General features: G+C 40.6%; 1 protein-coding gene across 8 annotated transcripts in view; it reads right to left on the reverse strand.

The window, feature by feature from the left end:
- Positions 1 to 24,032, reverse strand: part of LOC147030729 (tetraspanin-4-like) — a 41,286-nt gene that overhangs the window by 14,478 nt on the left and 2,776 nt on the right. The window contains exons 1-9 of one of the 8 annotated variants that reach the window (XM_085875080.1): positions 23,760 to 23,893; positions 22,906 to 23,266; positions 22,519 to 22,710; positions 22,107 to 22,181; positions 21,509 to 21,610; positions 18,397 to 18,528; positions 18,109 to 18,192; positions 2,695 to 2,862; positions 2,525 to 2,584 (exon numbers count right to left, since the gene is read on the reverse strand). In XM_085875080.1, coding sequence (XP_085731206.1) covers positions 2,564 to 2,584; positions 2,695 to 2,862; positions 18,109 to 18,192; positions 18,397 to 18,528; positions 21,509 to 21,610; positions 22,107 to 22,181; positions 22,519 to 22,710; positions 22,906 to 22,968 — 837 coding nt within the window. In that variant the 5' untranslated portion in view covers positions 22,969 to 23,266; positions 23,760 to 23,893 and the 3' untranslated portion in view covers positions 2,525 to 2,563. Of the gene's footprint in view, positions 1 to 2,524; positions 2,585 to 2,694; positions 2,863 to 17,641; positions 17,990 to 18,108; positions 18,193 to 18,396; positions 18,529 to 21,508; positions 21,611 to 22,106; positions 22,182 to 22,518; positions 22,711 to 22,905; positions 23,267 to 23,759; positions 23,894 to 24,032 lie in introns of those variants that run through there. The other 7 variants (XM_085875078.1, XM_085875077.1, XM_085875079.1 and 4 more) reach the window with 7 other exon arrangements.

Genomic DNA, 24,032 nt, shown 5'->3' on the forward strand with positions numbered 1-24,032 from the left:
TATGGTGAAAAGGCTGCATGGGGCAAAAAAAGGTAGAGAACCACTGGTTTAGAGAGTTGAATAAAGACTCGAGCTCGGGAATGGTCGGAGAAACCGGAAGGCACGATATTTGATTGATACCCTCCATGTAATAAATGAGAATTTACATCGATGCGATCAAGCCTCGCAAGTGAGATGTGGTTGTTTAAACAACGACACCATGTGTAGACAGATCAGAAGGGTGCTGGACGTGCCAAATATCATGGAGATTATATTTCGCAATGATGTTTGCAAAAGCTTTTGCAGTACATGGTTGGGGTTCCGGCTCATTTCGTTCACATGAACAATTAACAGTATGGTTAAAGTCTCCACCAATAATTAGACATGTCTGCAAATCCAGTGTTTGCAGGAATTTCCTCAATTTGGCAAAAAAGGAGATCGCTCGTCATTGTTGCTTGGAGCAGACACATTGAGAATTGTAAACTTGACCTGATTGATAGAGAAGGTCACAGAAGCAAGGTGTCCATCAATAATACTTGTAAATTTAAGGCAGGATGGGTGAAAATGTTTCCCTAAGACAAATATGACGCCTGCCTTCGATGAGGAGTTGTTACAAAAGAAACATTCCTTGTCCATAAATAGTTGCCACTGAGTTTGAACAGATCGGACAGCATGGGTCTCTTGTAACAAAGCCATGTTAAGACCATTGACCTCAACCAGCCGTTTAATTTGGATCTTGTGGAGTGGACTCCCACCACCATTAACATTTATTGTTCCACTCTTGAAACTGGCCATGAGGAAAATAATAGCTTCTAAGAATAAGATTAAAAGTGGGATAGTTGATTAGAATTCCTTTTCGCCTTGGCGATTAATTTTTGGAAGCGGTGACAGTGTGCCTCGTGGAAACCGAATAAGTCAGGCTTACGTACGATAGCCTGAGCACACTCGGGGAAGGACGGAAGATCTGGAAAGTATTCCATCAGGTTTATATTGTGTTTCCTGTATGTATTTTGAAAGAAGAGTCTTATTTGTTCAGAGGAGGTAGGACCTTGACTGGTGAGCTTCTCCACCGTTTCCACCTGACTTCCTGTTTGTTTCCTCCAGGTCAGATTCTTCAGTCAGTTTTAATTGCCGAGTCACACAAGCTTGTACAGTCCTGCATATCGATACTGTCGTCAGTATTTAAATACGGATTTGTACTGGTTACGACGTCTATGTGCTCTTCCATTGTGGGAACATCTCTTTGTGAAGTAACATTCTTGACGAATGCACAGTCACATCTAAACTGTTTAGCCTGGGTTTGCATCACAACCCAGCTATAAACTCTCATCCCGACTTATCACAGGCAGGGCGATTCATCAATGTGTGTGCCGTCCCTCAGATGGACGTTGAGCGGGTGTCCCATCTGTCGGCATTCCTTGGTGGACGATAATGAGCCATGGTGTCCTTCACCAAGAGTGGGCGAGCTGTCGCCAGCACCGTGGACAAATTCCAAACAACTGCCGTAACCAGCAGAGGACATTGCAACAAGTACCAAAGCCATGCCCTCAGCCAATGATGCTTCCCTGCAGACTTCTGCTACATATGATTGAAGAAGAAGAAGTGCAGATGCGTGCTCAGGATGACATTCCCTACAATTTTCCACATTCAGAGGTAAAGTACCACGATACTGCAAGAAAGTTTTCTGATTCGTGTTCTGCATTGTTCAAAATGTAAAATTAAATTGAAATCAACTAATCCCTTTGTCACAGAGTGACGCCTGCAGACAGAGTGAACCAAGTGCTTAACCTCGGTTCGCGCTTCATTCAGTGGGTTATAAACTGATTAAATGAATGGATATGGTGTTCGTTCAGCACAGACTGATATGACTAATGATTTCATCAAAATTACTTGCAAATGTTGATTGCATTGGTGGTGAAGTATTATTCTGACATAATATTGTGACATGCAAAGCAGTTGCTGCCATGCTTCATGATGGATCAAATCATTGCAAACGAAGACGAATGTTTTGAAACGTCTGGTTGATGTGGTATTCCATTTATCGCATCCCTCCTCTGATCAACAACGTCCCGATACTTGCCATTTGCCCTTCTTTCTGAGAAATATTCTGAAAACCCTGAAGTTTCTCTTCTCCTGTAACGATCCCAACAACCACAACTTCCTTATGAGGTTTGCCGGAAGGAACCAGTGGCCGAAGTCATTCACGAACCCCAAACCGAAAACACCCCCATTGCTACTCTATTATCCTCCAGCTTCACATCCTTTGATGGGATGACACACACATCGATACGGTTCATGAAAAACACCAGGATGACCAAAAACATCTGGGTCAAGATTCTGGATGAACCCAGGCAAAACAACTCGGTGCAACCATCTCAAAGCAACCGCCCAGCACTGAAATCTCTAATCTATGATACAGAAAATAGAAAGCTAAATGTGATCAAGATACGACAGTGTTCACGTCAAATTACTTAAAGGAATACCATTGCTATTGGATGTACGTTTCATGCCACGACTTTCCGAATGGATATTTTCTCTTACTTACACGGTGTGTTCCTCATTGAGATAAGCCTCCCCCTTCTTCTCACGTCTGCTGCACTTGTGCCTAAGTTTAAAGAGATTGAAAAGTCAATTTACTGCACATTTTCTGAGGGAGTGACAGTGTACCCAAAAACTGGTCATAAAAGTGGAAAAGAGGGAAATGAAATGATTTACTTCAGACGCTTCCAAAGGGTGGTTTTCTTCGGTGTTGTGGATGGTGATGACTGGTTCACACGAACGTCTTGTGAATCGGGAGAGCAAATCACACGAACATCTTGTGAATCGGGAGAGCAAGTCACACTCATGTCTTGAAAACCAAGAGAGCGATTCATTGTTGATTCCCTGAAAAAGAACACTCTTCTTAAATCAAAAAAACTCTTAAATCCAATGAATTTACAACAAATGTAAAAAAATGCAAAAATAGAATGTTAGAAAGGATATTAAAAATGTAAAAACACCATCATTTACCACATGGAGAATGTAAAAATACCAACATTTACCACACGGAGAATGTAAAAATACCAACATTTACCACATGGAGAATGTAAAAATACCATCATTTACCACATGGAGAATGTAAAAATACCATCATTTACCACACGGAGAATGTAAAAATACCAACATTTACCACATGGAGAATGTAAAAATACCATCATTTACCACATGGAGAATGTAAAAATACCAACATTTACCACATGGAGAATGTAAAAATACCATCATTTACCACATGGAGAATGTAAAAATACCATCATTTACCACACGGAGAATGTAAAAATACCACCATTTACCACATGGAGAATGTAAAAATACCATCATTTACCACATTTACCACATGGAGAATGTAAAAATACCATCATTTACCACATGGAGAATGTAAAAATACCATCATTTACCACACGGAGAATGTAAAAATACCATCATTTACCACACGGAGAATGTAAAAATACCAACATTTACCACAGGGAGAATGTACAAATACCATCATTTACCACATGGAGAATGTAAAAATACCAACATTTACCACAGGGAGAATGTACAAATACCATCATTTACCACATGGAGAATGTAAAAATACCACCATTTACCACATGGAGAATGTAAAAATACCACCATTTACCACATGGAGAATGTAAAAATACCATCATTTACCACACGGAGAATGAAAAAACACCATCATTTACCACATGGAGAATGTAAAAATACCAACATTTACCACATGGAGAATGTAAAAATAACAACATTTACCACATGGAGAATGTAAAAATACCATCATTTACCACATGGAGAATGTAAAAATACCATCATTTACCACATGGAGAATGTAAAAATACCAACATTTACCACACGGAGAATGTAAAAATACCAACATTTACCACAGGGAGAATGAAAAAACACCATCATTTACCACATGGAGAATGTAAAAATACCAACATTTACCACATGGAGAATGTAAAAATAACAACATTTACAACACGGAGAATGTAAAAATACCAACATTTACCACAGGGAGAATGAAAAAATACCAACATTTACCACATGGAGAATGTAAAAATACCAACATTTACCACAGGGAGAATGTACAAATACCATCATTTACCACATGGAGAATGTAAAAATACCACCATTTACCACATGGAGAATGTAAAAATACCACCATTTACCACATGGAGAATGTAAAAATACCATCATTTACCACACGGAGAATGTAAAAATACCACCATTTACCACATGGAGAATGTAAAAATACCATCATTTACCACATTTACCACATGGAGAATGTAAAAATACCATCATTTACCACATGGAGAATGTAAAAATACCATCATTACCACATGGAGAATGTAAAAATACCACCATTTACCACATGGAGAATGTAAAAATACCATCATTACCACATGGAGAATGTAAAAATACCATCATTACCACATGGAGAATGTAAAAAGACCATCATTTACCAAATGGAGAATGTAAAAAGACCATCATTTACCACATGGAGAATGTAAAAAGACCATCATTTACCACATGGAGAATGTAAAAACACCATCATTTACCACATGGAGAATGTAAAAATACCATCATTTACCACATGGAGTATGTAAAAATACCATCATTTACCACATAGAGAATGTAAAAATACCAACATTTACCACATAGAGAATGTAAAAATACCAACATTTACCACATGGAGAATGTAAAAATACCATCATTTACCACATGGAGGATGTAAAAATACCATCATTTACGACATGGAGAATGTAAAAATACCATCATTTACCACATGGAGAATGTAAAAATACCATCATTTACCACATAGAGAATGTAAAAATACCATCATTTACCACATGGAGAATGTAAAAATACCATCATTTACCACATAGAGAATGTAAAAATACCATTATTTACCACATGGAGAATGTAAAAATACCATCATTACCACATGGAGAATGTAAAAATACCACCATTTACCACATGGAGAATGTAAAAATACCATCATTACCACATGGAGAATGTAAAAATACCATCATTTACCACATGGAGTATGTAAAAATACCATCATTTACCACATAGAGAATGTAAAAATACCAACATTTACCACATAGAGAATGTAAAAATACCAACATTTACCACATGGAGAATGTAAAAATACCATCATTTACCACATGGAGGATGTAAAAATACCATCATTTACGACATGGAGAATGTAAAAATACCATCATTTACCACATGGAGAATGTAAAAATACCATCATTTACCACATAGAGAATGTAAAAATACCATCATTTACCACATGGAGAATGTAAAAATACCATCATTTACCACATAGAGAATGTAAAAATACCACCATTTACCACAGGGAGAATGAAAAAATGTGACCGTGCATGGAGAGAGAGGGAGGGAGAGAGAGAGAGAGAGAGAGAGAGAGAGAGAGAGAGAGAGAGAGAGAGAGAGAGAGAGAGAGAGAGAGAGAGAGAGAGAGAGAGAGAGAGAGAGAGAGAGAGAGAGAGAGAGAGAGAGAAAGAGAGAGAGAGAGAGAGAGAGAGAGAGAGAGAGAGAGAGAGAGAGAGAGAGAGAGAGAGAGAGAGAGAGAGAGAGAGAGAGAGAGAGAGAGAGAGAGGGAGAGAGGGAGAGAGGGAGGGAGGGAGAGAGGGAGAGACTTTTTTCCCAGATATGTATCGATATGCGGATATGAAGGATTGATGCGGTTGAAATAATCAATAACCACGTCATAAATAAATTTCCGGGTGAAGCCGTGGAGTAGCAAAGTGCAGATACAATCGAAGAGGACAGTCATCAGTTCCCCATCGAGTTCATAAATACCTCAACACTATCAGGCATGCCTCAACACAAAATTGTGCTCAAAAAACATGGCTGCGTTATGTTACTGTGCAATTTCGACCCCACGAATGGACACTGCAATGGAACCCGGTACATTGTCTCAGAACTGCATCAACACGTCATAGAAGCTGAGAGAGGCGTTGGTCTGCACGCAGAGACAAGGCTGTTCATTCCACGCATCCCACTCATTCCCAGTAACAATACTTACACCTTCCAAATTAATCTCCGGCAATTCCCCATTCAGCTCGCATTCGGCATAACCGCAAACAAGGCCCAAGATCAGACCCTGCAGAGAGTTGGGATTTACCAACCAACGGACATGTTCTCTCGTGGTCAGCTGTATGTTGTGATGAGTCGCGCTACCGCCAGTTGCTTACTTAAAATTTCAGCAAATGAACCAAACAAGACAAAAAATATTGTTTATAAAGAAGTCCTGTGGCATGTCAAACTACTGTGATCAACATTTACTAACACAGAATACAGAATTTTATTGTGTGAATTCACACGGAATAATATTGGTGCATAAGACGATATTTACAGGGGACAGATTCCCAAGCATTCCGACTGGGACACGGTCGTCGGTTCGGCCGAAATCGGCTCCCGCATACATTTTCAGATTGAATCGATGACGTCACAATCATTCGCGTTCGGCAGCAAACCGACGGCCAGGTCCCAGACAACGTGCTTTACTTAACTAAATCCATGAGTTCAGGACGTTTGTTCTACTCAACATTTACTTTTATCCTGCCAGGTTATTAATCTGTTGATGGAGGTAATATAGAAACGATGAATATGTCGAACCGTTCGTGTTACTCATCCGGCACGAGGTGTCAATGCCAACAATCGAAAGCGGCCGATCTCAAACGCCACAATGGTCACCCAGACACGTCACCACTACGAACTGAGCTGTTGAATGCGGCAAAAAACATCCAAAGAAACCATCGTAACCGAGTGTTGTGATCCGTCCTGTCCCCCATACCCGTGGTAGACGGGTACATCTGCTGGTGTTGTGAATAACCTGCATGAAGAACGAACCTTCGTTGTGTTTTCTTTCGAAATCCACACATCATGCTAAATAAATAAATCTGGAGAAAATCTCTGGAGTGAAAAACTCGGGAGCTGCTGAAAGATGACCTTCACAACGAGGGATCAACATCGAAATGATTGTTGATTGTTTGAACGACGATCATTGTGACGTCATGAGCGTTCCATTGCGATCACGTGACGCATTGTGTACTGAAGCCTTCCTCGAACTTCGGCGATGAGGAGTTTATTCACCGTCATGTTTGGAGATTCCAAATCTTCATCATCGTTATTTATTCATTTTGAAAGAAAGATTTATTTTTCTGGTTTTAGCGGATAACACGCTTGTGAGAAAACCAATTTTCTTGTATATTTTATTTTGGATTTTGTTTTCAATAACTCACAGGTGTGTGTCGAGATTCATAACTCACAGATCAATTCCAATTCAGTGCGAGGAAACATCCAAACTTAACAAGGGTAACATGAACAGTTCATCACAAGTCAAGTCTGTTTGTTCGACGACTGATACGACCACTTCGAGTACGAGGTACACATGGGGGAACTGGGCGAGGTGGAGACACTGATGGAGGAACTGCTCTGTCTGGCTCACCCAGATCTACAGTCGGTGCAGGGTCACCAGCTGGAGGCTTCAGGTCCGACAAACAGCTTGAGCCACCATGGGCCTCACTGGTAGCGTTATCAGTATTCACGAAAGACCGATCGACAGTCACACCCTCATTGGCTACACTGGTGCTCTTACTTAAATGTCGTCAGTTACGGTAAGAAGTGTCACCTGTTTCTTGGGACTGAACAATGTACGAACGTGGCTCAGAATGCTGCTTCACCATCACAGCTGGTGTCCACCTTTTGGAACACATCAGAGGCCCCATTCAAACTTCATCATTCTGTTGAAATGGTGGAAGATCTTTGAGTGAGTGACGATCATGATAGAACTTCTGTTTTGATTTTTCCAAGTCAAAGTGCCTTTTTACATCATCACGGTCATAAGCTAGAGGCACCAGCAGACCTCGGGCAATGGGAAGGGTATTCCTCGGACGTCTTCCCATCAGTAGTTGATCCAGTGATAGATGAATGCCTTCCAGTGGCATTGTGCAATAATCCAGCAAGGCCAAGTATTTGTCTGTTGATTTTTACCAGAGTCGTTTTATTGTTGTACCGCCCTCTCTGCCTCTCCATTTGAACATGGATATCTGTGACTGGATGTTCTCAGAATGATTCCATGATCTTTACAAAATTTCCTCACAAGTTGAGAGTTGTACATCATCCCATTATCACTCCATGGAGTCTCCAGTAGTCCATGTCGACAAAACTTTGCTTTTCGCCGCTCAAGAGTTGTACTGCAATGTAAATCCTTCACTTCATCCAGCTCAATGAATTTGGAGTAATAGTCAACCGTTATCAGGTACGTCTGAGCATCAAACTGGAACAGGTCTGTCCCAATTTCACTCCAATCTAGATTCGGTGTTGGAGTCGTTTTCAGGGGCTCAGCAGGCCGGCGATTTTGATAAACTGCACACTTGGTGGCAGTGGTTTCGGTATTTGGTTAGCCCAATGGCACCACGGAGCTCGATTTTTCATTTTCGTCCCAAGGTCAAGGTCACAAGGTCACGAACTTAGAAAATTTCGAATTTTGACATAAAAATCATACGACTGCCCAAACTTTGAGAGCTGGGATGACAATATTTTTTTATGCATAATGTTGAAGTCAATCCCCACCTAAAGTCTTGAAACCATTTTGCTCTATCTTGAACACCTTGCCTGTGGCGCCCCCTTCAAGTTTGTTTTTACGCTGATTTCATCAAAGTATGGATAATCCGATGAGTGCGAAATGCCATATAGCCTATATGACGTTATATTATTCCTGGAATGTTCCAGAGGAAGTTTTGCACCAAAGGTCATAATCCTTGACCTTTGACCTTTAAAGGTCACAAAGTCAAATTTTCAAAGTTGTGTGAATCGATCCGGGTTTTTGACCTTCTTCGACGAACTAACTCCAATAAGCTATAGCACGTATCCTGTTTCCTTATTTTAATGTCCACCACATTGTTTTGTGACCTTTAAAGGATATGCAAAGGTCAAATTTTTAAAGTTGTTGAACGAAACTGGGTTTTGGACATTTTGCAGCTAATAACCTGTCACTCGTACCACATCATGTTGATCATTTTTATAACTTGGTCAAACATTATCACATTGTCTCATCCTTGACTTCTGAAACAATCTACATCGTCAAATACCGCTCGTGAACCATCGTCGTCTTCAGACTTGTCTCCCTTATGTCCATTCCTAGTGCCATCTGAAAGCTGACTCTTAACGCCACTATCCAAATCGTTGACACCAAACATAAAAAATACTGGTCCCAGTACTCATCCCTGAACCTCACTACTTACACATTTACCACCCAGTCAGACAACCTTCTACTCACAGCCACTCTTTCCTTCATGTCACAAAGACATGTTTCAAGCCATACCACATGCCCTCACCTTAGCTAACAGTCTTCTATGTGGTTCCTTATCAAATGCCTTCTGTAAGTCCAGATACATGACATGCACTACACGTTCCTCATCCACTCAAACAGAAACTCCAATAAATTTGTTAAGCATAACCTCCCATTATCATAAATCCATGTTGACTTAATTTAATTAGTCTACTTTTATCAAATGGTCTTTAATTGACATCTTTAACATCTTCCCCACAACTCAAGTTAAATTATTAAACACGTCTATCATTCCCCAATTCCTCTCTGGATCCCTTTTTTAAATAACGGTGTTACATTTGCTACTTTCCAATCCCATGTTACGTGTCTTGACTCCAATGAGGTGTTAATATGGACAAACATCATGCTTATCTTTGTATTTTGCCACCTCCTTCAATACTCGCCGATGCATATTCATCATGTCGGTTCTTGAGATTTATCGAATCCCATTACAATACTCTTTAATCTTTTGTGTAATATTACTTTGTATCTCGACAAATATTTGATAAAGTATCAACAATTTTTGATGTTTCCTCTCCCCATGCCATTTGAATGATCTCTGAGGTGAATTGCCTTTTGAAACTTCCTATTCTTTGAGACTGATGATATCAAGATAGTTGAAAGTATAGCCTCAATGTGTTGATGAAAAGGCAGATTAAGAGATGGAGGATTCACCTTTTGAAGAATTCAAACCGAATCAAAGCTTTTACAAACATAACTAAGTGTTGGAACCCTGAACAAGTTGTATGTATATACTCCCACCATTTACCTATTCTTCCCCCTCTCCCGCCATTTCTTTCCAACACTTCAAAATTCAGAGCACATGGTATATTGTTACGAATCTGGAACCCATCGCACACAACAGCCAGAATCCCCGTAGCTCAGTTATTTCGTTAAGTATATGTGTATAGTTAGAATCCATCCCCAGTGTCTAATCGGAATTAAGTGTACGTGCGCTGTGGATTATTTTATAGATAGGATTTTACATCACAACAACTCTCTGCTTTCGGCATTGTCCACGCTCTTTGCTCGTCGGAGAGTGAGCGCGTGCGTGGGCGGAGTCAAACATAGGCATGGCGTCCCTCTTTGGCCAATCGGCAAGGAGCGGGCGTCTCACCCACCCTATCTCCCACTCAGCACCATCGCCATTATGCACATGGCAGGAGGTGAGGAGGTAGGCGGAGCTACAAACGCCTCCGATCGGGACTCCACCCAGAAGGGTGGGAGTTGCCCCGCCGACCGTGGGCCCGTCCAATGGAAGACGGCCAGGGAATCGCGTGATGGGTCCGACCAATCAGGAGGCAAGTGGCCAGGAGAAGAAGCCCCTCCCTCCTGAAGAGAAAGTGTGGTTGTCAGGACGAGTGTAGAGAGGTTTGCGTCATCTGTGTCTCGAAACACATCTGCCTGGGTTTGCGGCAGACTGCATCCCGCACTTCAGAGGTGTCTTGTCTGGCGCATTACAGTGAGTGGTCGATTTTCATCAAGGGAGATCACCTCGTCTCACCTCCTCTGGATTCGGCTGCCCTCGTCCATCCTTTGGCGACCGGAGCTCCGGGAAGGGGTGTGACGACCAGCCGCACACTCGCGGCCAGGTAGCCAGCCGTCCTAACTCCCAGCCCAACTATCCTCCTCGGCTGGAGAGCCGAATAAAGATCTGGCAGGTCCATTTTCTTTTTTTTGGGTGTGCGTGTCTGTGTGCGGGCCTGTCTTGTCTAAGTAGAATTGTTAAGTGCTTTTGTTGTACATTATTTGGATTTCTTATAGTCGTGATAACTCTGCTCTTTGTGTGCTTCCTCTCCCTGATTATTGTAAAATAAATACCCCTATTGTTGAATGTACCAGCTCGTTTCTGTGCTTCTTTCATTGGCTTAGCACGCTGTGTATTGAGAGATAGCGAGGGTAAATTGTTCATTTGGTCCGGGGCGGCTCTGGTAGCTCCGCTCATTTACGTCGGATCCGAGTCGTTACCTGCGACTCGGATCGGACCAAGTCAGCCGAGGGTGTGGTTCCCTGGTAGTTAGACTGCGTGGGTATTTAGGTATATTGAAATTCGGCAATTAACCCTACCCCACGCCGTCGAAGTATTGGCGACCACGGTCCTTTAAGTGACCCGTCGACTCCGGAGTTTTCTGGGGTGACGACGTATAGATTCCGGGTGTTCGGTGGAGCCAACTCTACTGCTCCACCTAGCGGTCGTGCTCGCCACCCACACCCGGTCCCACAACAATATTACATCAACAGGCACCGTGATACAAGTTTTGTTTAATTAAATGACATTTTGTTTGCCACTTGGCTGACACCAGGCAAGTACATAAAGTATGGCAATTTCAAGCAGACCATACAGCAATCAGGACACTTTGTGAACACGCATCAGCTCAAAATTTTAAGTCTCCCATGATCTGTCACCTGTACCAATGAGATGATTAGCATTCTTACTTTGCCTCAAGGGTCCACCAGCATCGAAGAGGTGACAATTATAAGGGCATTGTTGTTTCTTGTATGTACACAAATGTTTGTCATGCTATCATCATTGTTTATAATCAATCTGAAATACTTTGTTTTTATACTGACTTGGTATGCTGAAACGGATGTAAACATGGCTGCCTGCATACATTGATGCAAAAAGAGGGAAATTCTAATACAAAGCAATTCATTTTATAGCTACTGGAAACCCAATCATTGAGGTATTACAAAAAAAAAAATCCACAAATGCTCAGTAAAACTGTAAAACAAAGCTCAACAAATGCATGTTCACCACTGATCAAAAGATGCTTTATTGCAAGTGTTGGCATTATCCCTACCTTATAATAACGACCACTTGGAATTGACTTGGGTGTGCTTTAATTGCTTGATGTGAAATTTTGAGACTGCATCTAAACTCATTGATTTTGCCAGTGTCCAATTCATGTGGTTCTAAATGACGTACAAACAATCCTTTAAAAGTTAGTTTTGTGTCTACCTTTCAATCGTTTAGTGTTGTACAGTCATACCCCGATTTACGTCTTCCTTTTATACGTCATTTCGCAAATACGTCACGTTAGTAAAACCACAACCTGATTTGTGTCGTTTCAACTCGCACTTACGTCGCTTTAAAAGCCATACCTTTTATTCTCGATCATTTTCAGAACTTACAAGACTGATAAAGATGCCAGAATACATCACTAAGTACCAAATTTGGAGATCACAAAATCGCCGAAAGAGCTTCTGTACTTTGCTTCGCACATAAAGAAATGTACTGTGCTGTAAATTGGCTAAGAGGTAGTGTAAAAGTGTTACCTTAGAAGTGAAACTAGATGGTATTTGTCGAATGTACACTGTTGAACGTGCCATTGATGTCGCCGGGTTATTAACTTTTCCTCCAACTATGATGTGTACCACCTATAAAAGTGCGTTCATTGCAGAAGAAGGAAGAAAAAGAGGTGCCACCAACTTAAACTGCTTCCAGAAGAGCTTTATTTTTATTTATATATGTCTGGTAATTGTTTGTTTGTTTTTATTCATGGGTGTACTTGAATATAACTGTCATTAATCAAAAAATTAGGACCACAGGTCCTGAAGTTTACCTGAATCAAGAGCAACAATCAATGACGTCATAAATATCGAAATTTTGTTCATGCACAGAATCTGGTCACATGATCGGTTGAATGGAAGCCCTCTCAGTGCTGGTTACAGCAATATATGTTTAAGGTCATGTTTTTACAGGTTACAGGTCATGTTTTTGGCTGAAGGCATGGCTGTGCTGCAGATGCAATGCATCCTCTAAGTTAGGGCAGGAATTTATTTTCTGCATTTTAGGCCTGATTTCAACCCGCTAATGAGCGCAGATTTTGATTCGGTCAATACACCTTCGTTAGGCATCAGATATGAAGGTTGTGGCCAAGTTTCATCAAAATTGTGTATTTGGTTCAAGCTATAATGAAAAGTGCTTTCAGACTCACTCATTGACACACTGACTAATTTACTTACGGACACTGCTCGATTGTATGTATCATATATATATATATATATATATATATATATATATATGTATATATATATATATATATATATATATATATATATATATATATATATATATATATATATATATATATATATGTATATATATATATATATATATATATATATATATGTGCGTGTATAAGGTATAATATGTATATATTTGTATGGTTGTTGTCTTGAACGGTGTTTGTTGTGAGGTGAGTTGTTTGATGGGTCCTTCTGCCGAACAAGAGTGGTGACTCAGTGTGAAAAAGGTTTGGTTTTCCATTGGAGTGTGTGTGTGTGTGTGTGTGTGTGTGTGTCCTTCATAACTCCAAAATCATAAAAACCCAGCAGCCTGAAACTTTGTATGCACACTAAGAAAACTCCAAGGAAGTGCAAGAGTGAAAATTGGTTGTTCCGTTTAATTAAAATACCCTTTTGAAGATTATTAACAGTCTTAATTTAATTATGTCCTTCATCAGGCGATCCTCAGCCACTTCACTCTCTGGGTCTTAAGGCGTTTCCTATGTAACCTTGCTGGGGTCTGAAGCCACCATGTTTTTCGGCCTGCTCAACAATACCTTGACTTGGAACAGGTCCCAACGATTTATTGGCGATAAAGTATTTTTTCACTTTCCTCACTCATGTTGTCATATGCCTGTTCATCATAGCTACGAATCGCTGGGTACATTGCAATGCTTATATACACCTGGAGACATCGGCATTTGTTGTTTTATTTCATTTGTGCACATTCGATTACCATGAGTATCTCTTAAACAAAGGAGAATTACAAAATTTCAGCTCCAGAATCGAACTTGCAAGCAGTTCCAACTCCTAGAAAAGTGTTCATTTGTCCAATTTGGACATGATTGAGATTTTGGGTGTCTCTGGGAGGTTTTGTTTGAGTGTTTGCTGGAGTGCTTAAGCCACTTGGTGAACGCTCTCCAAGCTGCTTGGTTGGTCGTTTCAGTAAACGTACCTATACTCTCAATGGAACATCGATAAGACAGACGACGTTTCCGCCTGTGTTGGGCCCTGCAGTGCTGTGCGGTTTGTGCCTTGGGAGGTGTCTCATCTGCTGAAAATGTGCAATTTTCGTTTTTAGAGGACATTGGTTTGTTTTACGTTTTTGTGATATCTCCTTTTAATATAATCCACCCCTCACTTCGACATCGATACATAGAGAAAAACAATAAGGTCCATCTGACCACGTGTTTGCCATGATCTCGCTGTGAAGGCATAGAGCAGAGATCGACATTTTTAGTGGGGCAACTTAGCATAACAATTGTGCATTTTGTGAGGAAAGCACCAAATTTGGCACACTAGTAGCGTAACATATTATGAACAGATTTGGATATTGGGCCATCTCAAAATTTTTGATGGCAGTGGAAAATGGCTGCCACAGCCATCAGCAGCTGAATTTGAGATTGCCCAATATCCAAATCTGTTCATAATATGATAGGCTACTAGTGTGCCAAATTTGGTGCTTTCCTCACAAAATGCACAATTGTTATGCTATATTTAGCTAAGTTGCCCCACTATTTATGTTCTGTGACTTGATATATTTTTCAATTGAATTTTGCTAATTTCCCACTTGAATTCCTCTTTCAAAGAACTCTTCTTAAAGGTAAATCTTTGTGTTTGTCATTTTAATGTATTGTGTGTGTGTGTGTGTGTGTGTGTGTATGTATGTGTGTGTGTGTGTGTGTGTGTGTGTGTGTGTGTGTGTGTGTGTGTTGTTGGTTGTTATCTCTATATATGGGTTCCAGAAAGTGGAATGGAGCCCTCCCAGGTCTATGTATGTGTGTGTGTGTGTGTGTGTGTGTGTGTGTGTGTGTGTGTGTGTGTGTGTGTGTGTGTGTGTGTGTGTGTGTGTGTCATTGATTGGTATCTGCATATGGGGTTTCAGAATGTGGAATAGAGTCCTCCCAGGGTGGGCTCTCAAAGTATCCATCTTCATTTCAGTAATGGGTCACGATTCATGTACCAAGATGTGAAGTTTTCTGTTCTCAAAGTTTTGCTCTATTTAGGATCGTTCCCGAGCCCTGGACAGATTCCAACTGGAGTTCGTTTGTTTTAATATTCCCAGGGATGGTTTTTAATATCTCTTTGAGGTTATTCGATTGTATTTATTGTCCCCTTCAACGAAGCCACAGGTTGTATATACTAGTATATAATATAAATGAAAAAAGAAGCGAATTTGTTTCAAATACAACCAAGTAAATATGCTGATAAACGTTTTTAGGTCAAATAAAAAATAAACATATATGTTACTCATATGTGAAAAATATTAAAATCCATACAAAGCAAAATCAAAAGAGTTAAATAAGAATGACGTGACAAAAAATCGAAGTCAAAAACAACAGTAAAACAATTCAAAGTAGATTTGGAGCAAATGAAAGGTCTATGCAAAGCAGCCATTGTAGGCTGATGTCTCAACGTCCAGTATAACCTCATTGTGGAATTTGGGATTAATTAGTTCAACACTAATGAATAAGCACCTATTTCACTTGCAGCCATTTCAACTTGCAAGTTTAAACTTTTTTTTCTTTTTATTTGCAAAATTTATGGTCATGGAAGACAGGTAACATAGGGTAAAAAAACTTACAACATCCTGAGAGTAGGACAGTGTAGCCACAGTTGAACACATAACAAGCAAGGAAATTAATGAACAGAGAGAGAGATGGATGGATGGATGGATGGATGGATGAAGAGAAAGAAGGAGAGTAAACAGAATTGTGCAATTAAGAGGGTTGGGTTAAATTGGGATAATGAGGGTAAAAAAAAATCACTGGTAGGGATGGTGGTGGGGGAGGTGACATGAGATGGAAGTGCATTATTTGCTTGACTCCCTGGAAGGAAGAGTGCAGCTGAACCATCTCAGGAAAGCAGTTTCACAAACTGGAGAAATTGGAACAAAACAGTACATGTGAACCAAAGTCGTAGATTTTGTGAGTTTAACCAGGTTTACTGAAAGAGCATGTGTCCTCAAATTGATAGAGAGGGTCGGGGGGCTGAGAAAGAAGTCTTAGTTACATGGAGAGGCAGTAAAAAAAAAAACAACTGAGTGCCTCTGACCTCTCATGTGAAATTAATGCACCAGGCCTTGGATTGTTATGGCTTCATCTCAGCAGAAGCCAATAAAGTTGAGAACTTTAGATCCCCCAAAATTTACGAAAGACCGATGTGATGCTGGGGAACCAGACAATAGCTGGAACAGTTATCCATTGAGCAATGGACAAAGCCCTAGTGGGCTGAGTATCTCTGCTTTTTTGAGGAATCACTTGGAATGATGGAGGATGTTCAGTCTGCAGCTTGCTAAGAGGCCAGTTTTGTAACCTGGCTAGCCCAGAAGCGGCCTAAAGGCAAGGCAAATACATTTCAGAGATTGAATCTCTTTCAGTGGCAAACCATGAAAATAGATAGGTGGGTTCATTTGACGATCATTCTGGAGCAGCAGGGTGAGACTGTGAGATCATCATTGACTGAAAGACATGTTCCATGTATCAGCCAGGGCAGGATTTTCCAATAGGCAATATAGGCCATTGGCCTAGGGCCCACTAGTAACTGGGGGCCCACCGGGTTCTTGTGGTTCTCTGATCGGCCAAGGAGTAGGCTAGTAGGCCCTGTAGTAAAATGAATAAAATATAACAGTAAATTTTAAAATTTATTATGCTTCAGTTTCATTGTATTTTTCCATTATTCCTACGTGTAAGATGTACATGATATGGAACTTGATTTACTTTGATGTACTTGATATGGAACTAATTTGATTAAAAATTATTGATGTGTTTCATGATGTTGTAATTCTTTTTTTTACATTACAATATTACGATATATATATATATATATATATATATATATATATATATATATATATATATATATATATATATAATTTTTTTTTTTTGAGGGGGGGGAGCACTGATAAGGTTTGGCCTTGGGCCCACAAGCAAGTAAATCTGGCCCTGTGTATCCCACCAACATTTAATCAATTCCAGATCAGCAAAGTATGGTGTTAGCCAGTCCAGTATTTTCGCAAAGTGTTTTACGAGAGTTTGGAAGAACTTGTGAAACAGAAAGCGATAGCAACAAAGGAAGAAATAATGCATTAAGAGCGAGTTTACTCCAGAAAACTTCAAAGACTAAACCACATTGAGGCAGTATCTGGGGGTTTTGAAGATCTATCAGACAAGTAAGGCGAGGATGTTCAACACCGATCTTTAACCGTATGTGATATATATATATATATATATATATATATATATATATATATATATATATATATATATTATATTTCCTTTATAGAAGCTGTGATTGTATCTGCAGAGGTTTTATAAATTTAACAGGAAGATATGCATATGTACACGTCATTTAATGTGCCATACAAAATATTTACATAAAAAGAACAGTCTAGGCCTCAGCCCATCTCTTCCACATGCATGGCTCAGCTAGATTGTACTGCTTTATTTGGGCCCTGGGAGAGCAGCCATGACCATGAAGGATGACATCAAAGTGCTGTAGTTGTGATTGGACAATAGGCACTGTGGTTGGCACGGCTCATTTCTCGTATTCTTTTTCTTCCGATTGTAGATGAGAAAACAGGCTTATCGAAAATGCCATCCCCAGCACCTGTGTGATATTTGGGTTACATGAGTCTGCTTTGCTTGTCCTTTGCAGCACAACCACCATTTTAGGTACTCCAGGGTTAAGCTAATTGTGATTAAAAAAAAATACATCATACAAATCACCTGAACTAGCAGCATACTCAGAGCACCCAGGCCGATATATAGTACATTTTCTCCCAGCCATGTCTGCAAGCTGTCATAGCACCCCTGAGAGAAAAAAAGAGGTAGAAAGAAAAGACTCTTAAGAAGACATCAATAGAGATATCTTAAGACAGATTCAAGTGTAAATATTAGCCTGAAACCAATACAATGACATATCAACGTAGAAATTGTGAATTTGTGGACAGTCAGAATAAGAAGACATTATGAATAACAAGAAAGGTGATATTAAATGTTAAGTTAACAACTGACCGGCCTCGTAACCACAGGAGGCAGAAAGGGATCACATTTTGTTGCAGTGTCTCCACAACATGATTTTGGGACCCGGGTTTCTCCATAGACATGGAACCAATCAGTGTGGTTGCCCACGCCACAGCACACAAACTATTGAAGGATATACACAAGAAAATGGTTTGTTTGCTAATTGTGAAATGGAGGTTTAAAATATAAGGCACTCATTTGGAGATTAATTTTGAAAAAAACAAGAGGATGAGAATGATGAGCATGTTGTACTGGCAGTGTATACTTTTCTGAGTTATCTGGGTTCAGTCAATCCCCAGCGGAGTTAGATATGAAGCATTTCAATGTGTGTAATGCTGGCTCATCGATAAGTGAAAATTAAGGATGCCTTGGTTACTTTCAAAAATAATATTCCTTTGAATTGGTGAAGTGGCCACATACGAATTGTGCCAATAAAATAAATATAAAGTTAAGTTATATAATTAAATAAACCAACCAAATTAATATCTATCACTCACCCAGGTTTCTGCAGGGCCATACAGTCTACCAGTAACTGTTGGTTCGCCGAAATAGGTGACCCTTATTGTCAGTAATTCTGTCTGTTTGTTTGGATGTTTGTTTGTTTGTCATCAGCATAATTGGTAGTAAACATGGGCGGATTTTGACCAAACTCGAGTGGTAGGTACATGTTATGACCTAGTGCTTTGGAAATTGTGATAGTTGCTAGGGACGCTTCGGTTCCCTAGCAACAACCGAAAAACCTTCAAAATCGGTACCGTTCATGCGAAATCAATTCCGAAAGCCATTATCCCATGTAGGGTTATGAAATTTGGCACGAATGATCTACAGGTGATGTTCTATCAAATATATTTCAGTTTTTGTGATATATGGAATACTTTACCCACAGCACCCCCTACAATTAGGGTATGCGCGAAAATTGGCGAAAATTGAAGGCCCCCTAGCGACCAGGTGAGTGCATCGATAAGAATGAAACTTTGCAGGTTCATGGTACTCAATGAGTACTACAACTTTGCCTCAGGACATATTGACCGATTTCGCTTAGATCTGGGGTCAAAGGTCAATTAGTGCAAAAATCGATAATATGCGAGAGCTGGAGGTGCCTTCGCGCCAAATGCTACTCCTCCTCGGGTTATGGTCGGATGGTCATGAAAATTCACACTAATTGTCTGGAATACATTGTGCACAAACGATCGAGCCAGATTTTCGATTTAGATCTTTGTTCACCCACAGCACCCCCTCGAACTTTGGGGATTTCCGATTTCAAACCGTATTTTCGGTACTTTTCATTCAAATGGATACCTAGTAGTTATCAGTAGATGGAACTCGATGAGATTTGATATGCATAATCTTAAGGTGATTCCCTATCCGCTATATGACATCCATTTTGCTCTATATCTTATAGTTTCCATGCTCGGCGACCCATCGCCGCCTACCAGCTTGTCTTCTTCTTAAATTCTTCTTCCCAAAATCCAGGCTCAATCCTTTCTTTGCTCTGTCCGGCTCCCCAACCTTCTCCCCCCCCCAACCCCACACCCGAAAGATTTATGCAGGTTGCACGTCATCTGCCAGTAATCCCCTTCTGGAGAAACTCCCAAAATCCAGACCCATTGCTAATCTCCACTCATTCGTTCTTCTTATCCCCTTCCTGTGGAACTGACTTTCCCAGTCTGTTCAGTCCCATTCTTCCCTCCAGGGCTTCAAGACAGCAGTTCACCACGACCTCAGGTCATCCCCCACCCATACTCATGATCTCTTCTACCACAACCAACCAAATTCCAAGCATTCCCTTTTTCCAAGTTATTGTGATTTTTTTCCACGTCTCCCGCACCCCTCCCCCTTTTCATTTCTTAGTTGTCGGTTCGTTTGTTCCTTTTCAGTTTCATCCCCACTTTCCCCTTCTTCTTCTTCTTCTTATTGTGTTTCATTCAGCTTGTGTGCAGCTTGTCCATCCCCATGTGTCCTTCTTCCCCTCCTGTTGATCTCCCTCTCACTTCTACTCTGCTGTTGGCGTTTTCCCCTTTCCATTTTGTTCCATTCCATCCTGCTTTGGTCATCCACGAACCTCGATCATGTATCCAAAAAATAAAGTGGAATGCTACTTTGTAGAACGCATACGTCCGCCAGGCTGAACAGTTTATGTTTTGGATCCCACCGATAGGCCGGATCTGGATACAGACATGAACCAAATTCCAATTTGTTGTTCTTGTCACCTAACCAAGTCATACACCAAGATTTGTCATAATCCATTAACAATATTTTGAAATATCATGATCTGTGAGGTTTTAGGCCCTATCTCTCATGGTAAAGAATCACTTTTAAAATTTTAAAACTCTTGTGTCAGGATCTGGAGCTTCACCAAAATCGAATCAATTTATCCTTGTTATACACCCAACCTATCCACCAAGTTTATTCTGAAGCCATCCATAACTTTTTTTTGTGATATCCTACTCACAAACCGACAGACAGACAAACAGGGGTGAAAACATAACCTTAATCCACCTTCGGTGGTGGAGGGCACCAGAACATAACTCGGTGGAGCACATATCTTCGCCAGGATACAGTTTACGTTTTATATCCCACCGATAGGCCAGGTCTGCATCCGGACTTCAACCAAAATCTAATCGGCTTGTTCTTGTCACCTACCCAACTCATCCACCTCGTTTTATTATAACCCACCTACAACTTTTTGAGATATCGTTTCTGGCCCTAACTCTCAAAGGTGAAGAATCGCTGAAAAAATTCTCATATCCAGATCCAGATCTTCACCAAAATGTTATTATTTCGTCGTTGTCAGATGCCCAATATGTCCACCAAATTGCATTTAAATCCATACATAATTTTTTGAGGTATTGAGCTCATAAACAGACAGAGAAACAGACAGACAAACAGGGGTGAATACATAACGTCCGTCCACCTTCTTTGGTGGAGGCAACAAATCATCATTTTGATATTATTTCACTCAATTTTCTTAGAAAGACCACGACGTCTGAAAGACTATTCCTTTTCACGAGCTCCTGCAGTAGTCTCCTTATTTGATTGACGGCTAAAGATTTGAACAGAAACTCAGACACAGGAACAGTTTGATCTACTGCTGGAGTCCCACCTTTTGCTGTAAGGAGTTCCAGGCATTAGTGAGACCAGTATTTCCTTCTCGTCCATACAGCTGCAGGCCCTCCAGTAGGTCTTGCCGCGTCCACTGCTCAATCTGCGAGTGTTTGGGAAACATTATCAGATCTGCTCAAAACCTCTGCTGTTTCAGAGAGGGGAAAGCCACAAAATGATGAGGTGCATAAAGGCTGTTAGAGAAATCAGAAAGAAATAAAAACTAAGGAAATATACACAAAGAGGGGGATAAGGAAGATTGTACATCTAGCTTGAGTCGTCATTTGATGCTATGACAAGCCTCGCAGTATGACTATTGATGGCTTACAAGGGCTAGCTTGAGGGATAATGGTGGTTTATGTTACGATACTTCCTCAAACATCTGCCACTTTACCCGAGCAAGAAGAATGAGGAAAAGCATACCTTGAATTGAATCACAAGAGTGGAAACTGTCAATTGCTCACACGATTGGACAACTTAAGTGTTGCAGCTTTGATTTCAAAGTAAAAAAGCTCAGAAAGCTCAGGAATAACAACAATCAATGAATGTGGCAAATCGACCATGTGATGTAAACTTGAGTGCACTACACCAGTATTCACCTCCGCTTTAAAAATGAAGAAGAGGCTTCCTCCGACTAACTCCAGAACAAGGATGATGAGGAGCAGAACAAAGAACTATGCACAGGGAAGGAAGGTCACATGAAGAGGAAGACAGGTAAGCAGGAAGAAAGTGCACCAAGAGAAGACTGCGAGAAAGATTGAGTGGAATGTGGAGAAGGATTAATAATAATGAAACCTCAAACACATTCCACAAATTGCATTCCTAAGCTACTTTGAGTCGATTTAACAACTGTCATAACAGATTAGTACAGGGAATAATGAAATTTAATAGCCAATTATAGCTCACTGCCAACTCCATCCTCAGCCTCATCTTAAAACTAGCTTTGACTTCAGGTCTCAGTTCCACTTTCATTTCATCCCATCTTAAATAAGCAGACTCTGTTTCTCTCACAGACAAAAGCAGACAGCGGTTGTCCTTAATAGCACCCAGGCAGCCCAAGAAACCAGCAACCATGGTGACGGCACCGATGGTGGTCAGGATATTTGCAGCTGAGAGGAGCGGAAATCCAGGGGAAAGTGTCGACATGCTGCCATGCCGTATGGACAACCATATTCCAACACCAAGAACCCCACAACCACCAAGCTGGGGGATTAATGTGGAAGAGGAATAATGGGGGAAACATGATGTAATTTTTATTCTTATCACATATTCTCAATTGAAAGAGAGAGAGAAACAAGTCTCCCTGGAATTAAATTTCTCATTAATTCAAAATCATCAGCGGGTCCAGATAGATGTATACACCTTCAAATGGCTTGTAGGAGACAACTTTATACTCACCCAAAAAACGAGGTTGAAGAAGAAGAGGACATACTTTAAGAAAAAATGACAAAATCCTGCCATGATGTAGATCTCTTGATTGTCCCCCCCCCCCACCCCCAACCCTTTCTCAAATAATGGGTTGTTAAAAGTTATTTTCAAACAGCAAGGTGTTTTCAAGTTTTACGCTCGTTGGTTGAAGATCATGGTGCAATCTCTCCACAAGCACCCTTTCAACCTTTTCATGTTCCTGAAACGCACACACCAGTTGTATTGCTTTGTCGATCAGGTATCTGGATGTTGCATTTGTTTCTCACTCTTCCATCCGCTGTGCTGTTTTTTTTTCTCGATGCTAGACCTTGCTCTCCTCACTTGGCAGTTACTGTCAGGGCATAGGGATGGGTCATTGCTGTGTTAGGTTTTCAGGAGACCTACTTGTGATTAGCAGCTCCCATGTATAAGATAAAACAGTTTTACCAACTCTATCTCTCTCTAACACAACATCCTTTCTGATGACCCAAATTAATGCCATCTTATTGGGGGTCGGCTGGGAAATTTTTTTGGGCCCAAGACTGTCACGTACCTGCTTAACGGGTCTGCCATTCGACGAGAGCAGATTTGGGTAGGAATTTGTAAAAGAAAAATTCAGGGTGCCAGCGATCACTCGCTTATTCTTTAGGAAAGACACCTTGGGATGTCTAAAGTCTGTTTAAATAATGCCAGCAGAAGGGACATCAAGCTTAATGTCCATCCAAAGGACAATGCTCTTTGTGACACAACACCCTGTTGGCGAAGTACCAATCTGAGGGTGTCTAGTTGGATCAAGAATGGAACCCAAACTAGACAGTTCAGAGATAGAATCGAAGTGTGCTCACCGCTGTAGGAAGCAAGTAGACTCTTTTGCTCCGACGAAGGGTTAATGTCCGAAACATCAGGTTCTCCTTGCTTCCCAGGACGGTCAGCATGCTTCGATCAATGTACCCTTGATTTCGTCCATTGTTCTACCTGTCTGCCAATGCAGGATGGCACTATTATCCTTCACGATGAAGATTCCTTTTAAATTGTACAAGACAGTTAAAAAGGGAAGTGTGTGACCTCTGGACTATCATGTCAGACAAATTGATTTGACCATCAACTATATAATGTAT

This window comes from Eptatretus burgeri, chromosome 3 (assembly GCF_056783735.1).
Source record: "Eptatretus burgeri isolate ZD-2024b chromosome 3, Ebu_testis_v1, whole genome shotgun sequence".
NCBI lineage: Eukaryota > Metazoa > Chordata > Myxini > Myxiniformes > Myxinidae > Eptatretus > Eptatretus burgeri.